The sequence below is a fragment of the Brienomyrus brachyistius genome, chromosome 2, assembly GCF_023856365.1.
Source record: "Brienomyrus brachyistius isolate T26 chromosome 2, BBRACH_0.4, whole genome shotgun sequence".
NCBI lineage: Eukaryota > Metazoa > Chordata > Actinopteri > Osteoglossiformes > Mormyridae > Brienomyrus > Brienomyrus brachyistius.
The window spans coordinates 47885566-47896685 of record NC_064534.1 but is presented as its reverse complement, the minus strand read 5'-3'; the positions used below and the strand labels follow the sequence as shown (position 1 = coordinate 47896685).

Here is an 11120-nt window from a genome sequence, read left to right as displayed (position 1 = left end):
CACTTCTTTGAAAAGCATCACTTCAACTTTTATTATTATCAAAAGAAATGGCCAACAATGCTGAAGATATCGGAATTTAAAACGTAATGAAAAAGGTTTGCATTTTCTTAAGATTTTTTATGTACAACATATGCGAAATATTCAAAATATACAATTGTTATTTTCTGCATTTGATGCTTAAATATAACAAAATTGTTAAGCAATACGATAGAACAATTTATGTAGCTCCGCAGAGCAAGAATTGTGATATATATGACCCTTTTAAAATTAATGAACTGTGTCACGTTGCTGGTTTAAGTTTTTTCTTTTTCGGCTTCACCATCTGAGGCAATGGGATTCTGAAGGCCGTCCTGCGACAAAGAATAAATCGATAAGAGGCAATTCCTTCAAAAATACGCTTTCCCATTCGTGAAGTTTAACTTAGACAGTACTCACTCGCATGTTGTGCAGATCGGGCTGAAGTTGCAGAATACTTAATACGGGGATGAAAAATTAAAAATTAGAAAAAATATAAAATGATTTAAAAATATTCTTCAATATCAGAACAGGTCAATACATACCGGTATTTCTAATTAGGTCTATTTTAAAACTTGGTCGCCTAACTCACGCCCTCTGGTGGCACAGCACTGAACGCTATATGGTACAATACATATTACATATAATAGATCCGTGTAGCTAATTATCTTGGTCATGCAGCATTGGGCAAACGGCTGGGGAATACCTTGGATCTGTCCATCACAGGGCACATGCATTCAGACACACACATGCAGATTAGGTATCTATAGCTTTGTGGGGACCCTCCATTCATTTCAATGGGCATAACCCTAATCATAACTATGGCAACCTTAACCCCTACCCAGCCCTAATCTTACAAATAAGTAACCAAACAAAGTACAAAACTCTGTGCTATTTTAGTTTTTTGCAGTCACAGATTTTTATAAATTTAAATTTCCCCTTGTGGGGACACCAAAAATGTATCTACGTCAAAATAACAGGTTTTTAATCACATACGCATTCATGCACACAATCAGGAGGGAACCATATTGACACGGAGAGACCACGTCATATGCAAAGCAAAAATGCTTCCAGTTGCTGCTCTTACATGTTATAATGCGTGGTATAATTATTACAACTAACTGACAGAAAGTAACTACTCAACTGAGGTCTCCCCCCCAAATGGCTGGGGCTGAGGAAGCCCCTTCAATGCTTCAAAACAAAGGGCTAAAACAAGTGTAAACACAAATGGGTTTTGTGACGTACTTGACAAACAGACGGAGCAAACGTAGCCAATATCAATGAGGCTGCGATGGCAGAAACAGGCCGCCCTGTAATCCACGTGCACTGGGGGAGGCAGGACCAACTGGGAACGCTGGTCTGAGTCCGGCAGGAACACCCACTGCATGGGACACACAGACAAACAAGGGGCAATGTGGATGTAGCGTGGGCCTTCACAGCAATGGATGCAACAGAAAAGTTTTACATCTTGGGTTTCTAATCCTCACCAGCAAATACTGGGCAAGGGCAACTTTCTGTGGGATTTTTAGGTACAAGCCCCCTGTTATATCACAGGCCTAAGGAAAAGAAATGGAAGAGTCATTGTCACACAAAGCAAAAGCCTTCAGACATGAATGGTTTTATAACAGTCGCACAGATAGTTTGGAATATACCTGCTGCAGGAGACCAGAGTCGGAGGCCAGTACACAGGCATCGATAAGGACACCCTAAAACAAAAGCAAAAATCTTAGACACCTCATACAGTAAGATCAAACGTATGTGAATTTCATGTCAACAGGGGTCTTACATTTTTCTGAGCAGCAAAGATGACATTCATGAAATTCATGTACTGTAACGCACAATCCTCAGCCGCCCTGATCACCTGTTTGAAAGGTACAAAACATTTACTTGATGGAAAGTGAATCTGAGGACATTGGAAAAAGTACTCTTAATCCGTGTCCTGGTAAAGCGACAATCACAGTATGAAATGTTTTATCTGAAATATTTTAATTAGGCATTGGAAAAACTGAAGCACTATAGTGAAATTTTTCAATAAATTTCCAGTTTTATATTTTACAAGTTAGTTCCTAGTAGTCAATGACATGGCAATGCTAGAAACATCCACTCAAGCTAAAATGCTAAAACAACTTTTATTTGTGATTTCATGATAAAACTAATATCACTTTCCTCCATTACCAGCATAATAAGACATATTTGAAAGGACAAGAAGCAGTTTCACAGCAGGAATGATGCAAGCATTTCCCAAAAAACACCCTGGATGGGGTGTCAGTCCACTGCAGGACACACACACACACATATCATGGGCAATTCAGAGACACCAATTCACCTAAGTCGCATGTCTTTGGATTGTAGGAGGAAACTGATATAACCAGAGGAAATGTGCAGAAATGTGGGGAAAACAATCCAAGTTCACAAACAGAGCAGGAACGGAATCCATTACCCTGGAGGTGTGACGTTATAGTATTAACCAATAAACAGCTGCCCTTAGGAAAACAGAGATTAAGAAGATTTACCAATATCCTTGATTTCATGTCTTGCGCCGCTGGAAAAGAGTCAAATAATTATTAGTGATTGCATGGTTGTATGTATTGGATTCAGGCGATTAGTTTTAAAATCAGCAAGTTCAAAGAGATTGAAGCTGAGTGATACACAGAGTCGCATTACCATCCGACTCCTTTGTGAGTCGATGAATATCTGAGGAAACGCAGTTAAGAAACAACAATGGCCAGTTTGCTGGTGTGAAACTAAAGCCAAGGTACAAAAAACTAATGTGAATTATGGGAGTAATTTCATACATTTTACCTAAATTACATGCTGAGTCTTGGTGACCCTTTTTCATATAAAACCGTGGCCACCCACAACAAGTTATTTGTTAAAAATTCAGCACAAAGGGATACAACACAGCGCTTTGGCGAGAGATCCTGCCAGCATGGTGTCCGTCTGGTGGCCGCTTATTTTAGCTGCAAAGTCAAAATACAGCACGTCAGGTGATGCTGTTCCCCCACACTCTGGGATGGAGCAGTAGCTGCTTCCAGTGACAGAGGATAATGACTCACTTCTGGCCATAAGTCTCCTGACCTCCTCGGCAATGAGGTCGTTGGCAACAGACAGGAGCTCATACTTGCCATCCCCACTACCCAACCCAGAGTCATCTCCAGTCACATCCCCAGCCTTCCAGTGTTTACTGGGGTACAGGAAATGGCTGTGTGGAAGCAGAGAGGAAGGGGGAAAAGAACACTACACTGAAACTCCAAAAATGCTGGCTATTTATTATGCAACTAAAAAAGCATCATAACTGATATGCTTACATGCAGTGAACAGCTCTTCAAAATCACACTGACATCTTACCTCTCTTGGCAGTTGCTTGCAATAATGGCGAGTTTGTTAGTCCTGTTCATGACCAGGTGAGAATTGCCCATCACCATCACAGCATCCAAACACTTTGATAACGTGAACTGACAAATGATAATAAACATAATCAACGCACTACAGAATATGTGAGTCAAATACACTTTTTAAAAAACATATCAGCGTTGAATCAAGATTTCGCAGAACCAAGCAGTAACTGTGTTAGTAAATGCTGTCGTTTACAGGGTCAGGTCAGGTTGAGGACCATGGGAGTTGCTGCATCCACCACACGGCGAAATTCCTCGGGATCCCAGCTGGCGACCCCGCAGGCAAACATAGGGGTTACTAATGAATTATTGATAATTACTGATCTTATATTTAATAAAAATAACATTACCTCTGGCTCCCGCTGCGTCTGCTGCCCCCACCAGATTGGGTTAACATCTATCACAATGACCAGAAGACTGATCTCGTCTTCTACGAATAAGAACAAACACTTTCTTTAATCAGTCTGTATGTTAAGCCACACTGCAAGCAGTACAATTCACCGTTTAAAAGACCAGAAAGTCAACCAAATGACGATTAATGTAGCCTATTAGACAAGGATCAGCTAATGAAATTTACCCCAGGGAAATAAAGTCTATCTGCAAATTTAGCCTAGAAACAAGTTATACCCAAGTACATCAAGAATGACACGTCATACTCGGCAGTATTAGAAAACACAGATACCATTCTAGGTATAATTTTCATAAAATGGAAGAAAAAGTGGTAAAGTCCATACTGACCCGAAGTCATCGCTGCTTCACAAAATCAGTAATGTGAACGGCCGCATTGTTTTGACGTCATCACTGCGCGACCAACCACTAGCCGGACAACCGGGCTCGTGAGTGAGGAGCGTTTGCTGTACTACTGCCTTAATATGAACGGGAAGTATCATGGAGATGGATAGTTAGATAGAGCTGGTTGCGTTACCTTTCCATAACAGAAGCTGACGTATACATGTGAATATATTTAATAAAACGTAAAAAGTAAAAAAGAAACAGCTTGGTAGTAGGGCTAGCTTTCTGTTTATTGCATCAGAAAGTAACGTGCCAGTGTGTGAAAGCCTGACAGTGATATATATATAAATATATATATTTAGTTACCTGTGTATTTAAAGATCTCCTGAAACTAATATTCTACTCTTACAACGTTCGCTTTACGGCATTGATATTGCCGGGGAGCAGTTTCTTGTGAAATTTCCATTAATTTAATTGTATATTGGTGGTGCTTGCCTGTCAAAGGATGGACGAAGGAGGTATGTAGAAACGGGTTCCTCACCTTATAAATGATGATTGATGCTAAAGTCCTCCTTAATTTGTTCGTGAGAACTTAATGTTTGGAAGGTGCAACCTTTGTCTCCGATCAGGGAGCTTAACCCAGGAATATCCGGATCTTTTTTAGAGTTGGTGGAGTACTTTCGGACGCAGATGAGACAGGACCCAGATGTGGCTTCTGCCGTGGCAGCGATCCGGACGCTTTTGGAGTTCCTGAAGAGAGACAAAGGTCAGGGATCCCAGTGTTTGGCCGTAAAGTCCATACTGTGTGAAAACGCTCTTACCGTGTATATTGATGAAGACGGGCCACATTTTAACAAACCGAAAGACTTGCAGCAGACACACATCTTGCTTTGGTGCTGAAAAAAATAGTCAGAAAGGAACTACAGTGGTCCAGATGACAGATGACTGTGTGTGGTACCAGTTCCTGGTTTGGGACACTGCTGAGGAGTGTGCCATGTTTTAGTTTGGCTTGTCGAAGAAGAATCTACAAGCCCTCATCACCGCCTCAGTGATGATGTCAGGTGTGCTCCCCATGTTACTGGTGGTATGGGCTACCAGGGCATTTCCAGGCAGTTGGGATTAATTGTTATTCCTGTTGGCCTCTGTCACTTTTGCAGCTGAGACGCTGCTGGGCCTCAGGGAGAATCTGACTCAGGCCATCGACCGCCTGGCTGGCGTGGACTCCTCAGTGGCTGTCTCCTCAGGCGGGGAGCTCTTTTTACGTTTCATCAGTCTCACATCACTGGAATACTCAGTGAGTATCACACTTGCACCTTGGCCAGTCACATGAACAAGCCACAGGTTTCTGGATAAACTGGCCATTAGAGATGCTTAGTTATTGGTGTTTTAAGATTCTCAGTGTACTTTTGTCCATTGGTAATCTCGACTGCTGCTTATCAGATTAAGGGCACTGTTACTTTGTCATAGGAAATTAAACTTACGTTTTGCAATTTTAATGATTGTCCCTTTTCAAGATTACCTAGTAGGCCTACGTGATTTAAAAATCAGTTTAAAGTTTGCTGCTGCTGCTTTTACATGAGCGCTGCGTGTGCATAGCAATAATTGTCATCCTTGCAGTTTAAATCACTCATAGACTGGTTAGTTAGAAAGCTCATTTTTTTGGTTTATAAATAAATATCCCTGTATTTATTACAACATAATCACTAAGCGACACTTGATTTTTTTTTCCCTCTGTAATCGTGCAGCTCTAGCATGTTATACCAAATAATTTTTTATTTATTGTCATGCTGTCCAGATCTTCTGGTTCTTTTGACCAGATCACAATTTAAACTTGGGTCTTTCATTTGTCCAAGCATCCATTATTATTATTATTATTATTATTATTACTCTTTTTTTTTTTTTTACTTAATTTATTGCTGTTTACAGAGTTCACAACTGTTTTAAAGAAGGCAGTTGTACTGTGTTTCAGAGGTAGGCAATTTGCATGAATACATTTGCAAGTCCCACCTCCAAGTACCAAAAAAGTACCCCAGCTGCTTTGGTACTTTGGGTACTGGAATTTTTGGTACTGGTACTTGACCAGAAGTCAACGGAAAAGGGAAAGTACTATACTAAAAGTATGGTACCTGGTGCAACGGAAAAGTACTCTAAGATGGAATGTACACAAAAATGCAACGATGTTACTGGGTCAGTCCATGCCAAATCAACCATGGGCTTCATGGGCATCATTCCTGATTTTGATGAAAACTTGGTATTTTGATCCTTATAGAGAACACTGAAAATTCCCCAGGTTTTATTGAAAAATTCTGATGCAGTCCAAAGTTATGGCCCTTTCAAATTTGGGTGCCACGCCCCTTTTTTGCACTCGCGAATCGCACATGTCATTTGTAAGGGTTTTCCGGAGACCACCAGGAGCTGAAAATTGCTCTCCTGACCTACTGTTCCCTGCTTGTCATATCTTCATTTCTAAGCAAGCTAGAGAGCTGAAATTTGCTCTCCTGGTTTGCTCTTTGCTCTTTCAGAATCTGCCATTAAAATTAAGCTTAGGGGAAGCACTTCAAAGTTATGGACCTGCAAAATCAGTTTTTGGTTCACTTTTTTTCGGATTTTGACCCCAAGCTGTGGGGTCACCACCACACCTACAGCCAATATTCTTCTATATTTTTGTTATTTGAGGAAGATACTGTAAGCAGATGCAAATTCATTCTAAATAACCATTTATTCTTTGATATATTGCCATCTGAAAATGGTCACAGGTGAAAAATCCCCCACAGGACCCCCTACTTCGGGGGCGTGGTTGACTATGTAGATAGTTAGTGATGGGAATGAAACTTATATCACACATAGGCACCAAATATAGCTATCTCAACTCAACTCCTTTACCAGATTCTGAAAAAGCAGGGAACAGTAGGTCAGGAGAGCAATTTTCAGCTCCTGGTGGTCTCCTGAAAACCCTTACAAATGACACGTGCGAGTGCAAAAAAGGGGCGTGGCACCCAAATTTGAAAGGGCCATAACTTTGGACTGCATCAGAATTTTTCAATAAAACTTGGGGAATTTTCAGTGTTCTCTATAAGGATCAAAATACCAAGTTTTCATAAAATTCTGAGCTATTTCCTTTTTTGACACTTCAGAATTACAGTTCCCAATCTGGTGAAACGTGACTGAAGCTAATTATCTGAATGCTAGACACTTAGTGTTTATTCAAAGGGTCTCACTTTATTGGTAATCATCTGAAGCTCCCGGTATTCACTGGTAACAGAGCCGTGAGTCAGAGTAACGACTTGCACTCATCTCCTTGATACTGCTTCTGTTCTCAGGAACTTTCACAGTGTAAGAAAGTGATGGTGGAGCGGGGCGAGCTATTTCTGAAGAAGATCTCCCTCTCCAGGAGCAAGGTTGCAAAACTCTGCCATACCTTCATCAAAGATGGAGCGGTGAGTCTCCTTTGAGCTGCAGATTATGATAACCTATTTTGGTGTCAAGGGTTTTTTCCATCGCCATTTATATCGCAGATGTATCAAACCATGTGTGTCTGCAAACTTTTTTTTTATTTCTTCCTGCTTCGGAGTAAACAGTTACCCTTTCACAGGTTTCTCTATGAGTGGACACTGTGAGACTTCCTGCTCCTCATCACTCTGTAGCTGTAGGATTCAGTGGGAAATCTTCGGTGTGCTTTTTATTGAAAAGTTCTTTTTCCTTTATTTTCTTCAGTATCGAATATCTAGGGTCTAAAGAATATGTTATAAATAAGACCTACATAAATATCATGGAGATTCATTGTTAACGATTGCCACTCCACTATCCCATTTTAAGGGGCAGTATGAGGCTCAACAAGCTAATTCTCTGTGCCTGCAAGCAAAAAGTTGCTGATACAAGTGTGGACTTGGTAGAATAGTCACATGTCTATGGGCCCCTAACCCCCAGCTCCCTGGGCACCGCACGGTGGCTGCCCTTCGCTGTGACCCCCCAAACTTTCTCTGACCTCTAATGGAGAGATAGATGGAGCAAAGAGAACTTCCCCATGAAGACTAAAGTATCATTATTCCATTCTATTTAACTTGCAGTGTGAAGGGAATCCTTCAGATTCCCTAAAAGTGAAAAAAAAACTCTCATCAGCAAAGATTTAAAAAAGAAAATTCAAAAAGCTACAAATTATGGTTTTGTTGCTATTAAATTTAAATGATTATATGTTTTATGCATCCATGGTTGGTTTCTTTAGAAGTTTCTCTTGTTTAATGTACTCCGACTGCGTGGCTTTGGTACGACCATTAGGTCAGGGGGCGGTTTCACCGCATCCCGTCTGTCGTTATGGTTCATCTTATAAAATGTCTGAATGCCTCTGATGTGGCTGAAGCACGTTTTTCCAAGAAAGACTGAGTTATATGGAACCATCCTGTTCCAGAAGTAACCTACATTTGACCGCATACATGCCCCGCTGTAAATTTCATTTACAGAAAATCCTGACCCACTCCTCGTCCAGGGTGGTTCTGAGGGTCCTGCAGAACGCAGCCGCTGACAAGAAGCGCTTCACCGTCTATGTCACCGAATCACAGCCAGATTCTGCCGGGCAAGTGGGGAAACGCTACATGACGAGTTAGCCTTGTGGTTAGCCGCCCACGAGCCAGGCCACTCTGCCCGGCACTACATGCTTTTGTGAACGTAGGGGCTGGGTGAATATTTGTGAAATCTAATCTTTGAGCATTGATGAACTGATGTTGTGTTTTAGGCAGAAGATGGCAGACACTCTAAGGAACCTCAATGTCCCCGTTACCGTGGTGTTGGACGCGGCAGTCGGGTAAACTCCACAGGCATCATTGCGGATTCACGGGGGGGGGGGGAAGGGGGGGTCACATGGGTTGGAGCTCATCTTGCTACTGTGCTTTCAGATACATCATGGAGAAGGTGGACCTGATTATCGTGGGGGCCGAAGGGGTCGTGGAAAGTGGTGGAATCATCAACAAGGTGACGTCGCTTTAAATTCAGCCCAGTTTGGTTTTATATGGTGTCTATCCAGACATAGTTTGCAGCAGGGGAATAGCTTGACATCCCAGCCCTCTTGAGAAAATGTCACCTTGGGTCCCCTGCTTGGCCTAGCACTCCTAGTCGCTCAGTTGATTTTGCCAAGTTGGGGGGATTTTGGGGTGGTGGCCCCATGGTGTCCATGTCCCTCCGAAGCCCCTGGTTTCCAGCGGGCACTTGACAGTCTGTGTTGTTCATGGCTGCATAGCACTCATATTGTTCTTTGGTGTTTGATGCACTCTAGAGTTTGGCATGTGGGACTGCAGATGTTAAGTAAAGGAAACGGTTAAATTTCTCTTCTGGAAAAGTGAATATTCCCTTGCATTTGTCTGGTACGCTTTAGGCCTGCTGTATTATATACCATTGCGGTAGTTAAAATGTCTCTGACTGCTCTTCCAGATTGGCACCTACCAAATGGCAGTGTGTGCCAAGGCCCACAATAAGCCCTTCTACGTGGTGGCAGAAAGCTTTAAATTTGTCCGGCTCTACCCTTTGAACCAGCAAGACGTGCCTGAGCGGTTTAAGGTGTGATCGCCTCCTCCTCTTCCTCCACCTCCTTAAGCAGTGTATAAGTGTGGTGCCCACCTCAATCTTACCTCTTTTTCTTTTGACCCCTACCCGCCCACCCACCAGTACAAAGCAGACACCCTGAAGACGGCAGAGAATCTGGCTGAGGAGCACCCCATGACCGATTACACGCCCCCCTCCCTCATAACTCTCCTCTTTACTGATTTGGGTGTCCTCACTCCCTCAGCCGTCAGCGACGAGCTCATCAAGCTGTATCTGTAATAGACTTGACATCAATGAGTTCAGCCAACATGGAGAAATAAAGATCTTATTGAGTTATGACACACTGTTCAATGATGTACGGCCACTTGCAAACAGGAAGTGATGTCATTGCACCTACTCAGCTCCATTCCCAGTGACACCTTTACTACTTGGTGACACAGCATTGATAGAATGCAAATTCCTCATATTTGGTTTATCAGCTTTTGTCCTTGCAGACTGCTGTGTGTTTATGGTGAGGCAGTTGGCTGCTCATTTTGAACTAATTACTCTAACCAAACCTGCCGATTCGACTTTATATTGTAATAATGTTTCAAACGTGTGTGGACCACACACGTAGCTGTTGTGTAAGGATGAGTGTGTGTGCTTGTTTTTAGTTACTTGATTAATTGGCTGTAGCACCTCTATGATCCCAATAATCTAACCAAGGTGGTCCTTTAATCTATAATTATGTAAAGTTGGCAGGCAATTGTATAACAATTACTTTTAGGCCTTTAATAAATAAAACATGTTCATCGTTTAGTCAGCGGACGGACATTTTTTGAGCCTAATTATTTAGGCACCAAAAATAATGCACAAATCAATTATATTAAAAATGTTATGGATTTATAAACAAAAAATGACAGGTGAATAGTTAGAAAAATTGAAAGGTAAATTTCTCAGGTAGGATTGTGCATCAAAAACTTGGTACAAGACTGAAAAAAGACCAGACAGCCAACATTTAATTGTAAGAATGAGAGCCAGCAGCCCAGACTAATGGGGCGTTTCCCGCTCCTGTTCCTCAGCCGTAAGAGCTGGGAGCCAGGCACAAAACCCGGAATCTCAGAGGCTGCTAGGTACGTCGTCCTAAGAACTAAACTGAACAATCACAGCTCAGCTCTTAGACTGGCTTTACTGATGTACTGATCAGCAGGCCACCTCACCTGCAGTGTTAAGGTGTGACTTAGGTATATGGTAATACACTCAGGTAATTGAAGGGTCTGGGAGCAGAGTAAAACCCTGTCAACTACAGGATCTGACATGGCGGCAGCAGGGGACGTGTCTCAGATACTTTCCTGTACATTGACAGTCCACCTTAAAAAAAAGCCTGTAAATATAAGTGGCCCTTAAATCTCACCGCTCTGAGTTATTCAGCAAGTACAATGTTTGACTGCCAGCAATGTTCCAGTT

The 11120-nt window shown here is 42.0% G+C and overlaps 2 protein-coding genes across 2 annotated transcripts; one reads left to right on the top strand and one right to left on the bottom strand.

The window, feature by feature from the left end:
- Positions 1-3: 3 nt before the first annotated feature.
- Positions 4-4241, bottom strand: gtf2h3 (general transcription factor IIH, polypeptide 3). Its single transcript, XM_048978112.1, has 13 exons — positions 4149-4241; positions 3761-3840; positions 3364-3470; positions 3072-3217; positions 2913-2975; positions 2680-2709; positions 2529-2557; positions 1802-1876; positions 1668-1721; positions 1503-1571; positions 1261-1396; positions 436-472; positions 4-350 (listed from the first exon to the last, which is right to left on the bottom strand). The coding sequence occupies exons 1-13, from the start codon at positions 4156-4158 to the stop codon at positions 281-283; spliced, it is 906 nt and encodes a 301-aa protein (XP_048834069.1). The 5' UTR covers positions 4159-4241; the 3' UTR covers positions 4-280.
- Positions 4199-10467, top strand: eif2b1 (eukaryotic translation initiation factor 2B, subunit 1 alpha). The gene is made up of 9 exons (XM_048978098.1): positions 4199-4660; positions 4807-4908; positions 5300-5436; positions 7463-7579; positions 8600-8716; positions 8876-8940; positions 9032-9107; positions 9564-9689; positions 9798-10467. The coding sequence occupies exons 1-9, from the start codon at positions 4648-4650 to the stop codon at positions 9951-9953; spliced, it is 909 nt and encodes a 302-aa protein (XP_048834055.1). The 5' UTR covers positions 4199-4647; the 3' UTR covers positions 9954-10467.
- The last annotated feature ends 653 nt before the right edge of the window (positions 10468-11120 follow it).

Coding starts and splice junctions, on each gene's coding strand:
- gtf2h3 (XM_048978112.1), bottom strand. Junction 2,710..2,912: donor TCTCGCCAAAGCGCTGTGTT/GTATCCCTTTGT, acceptor GCGTTTCCTCAG/ATATTCATCGACTCACAAAG. Junction 2,558..2,679: donor ACTCACAAAGGAGTCGGATG/GTAATGCGACTC, acceptor ACTCTTTTCCAG/CGGCGCAAGACATGAAATCA.
- eif2b1 (XM_048978098.1), top strand. Junction 8,941..9,031: donor GTGTTGGACGCGGCAGTCGG/GTAAACTCCACA, acceptor CTGTGCTTTCAG/ATACATCATGGAGAAGGTGG. Junction 9,690..9,797: donor ACGTGCCTGAGCGGTTTAAG/GTGTGATCGCCT, acceptor CCCACCCACCAG/TACAAAGCAGACACCCTGAA.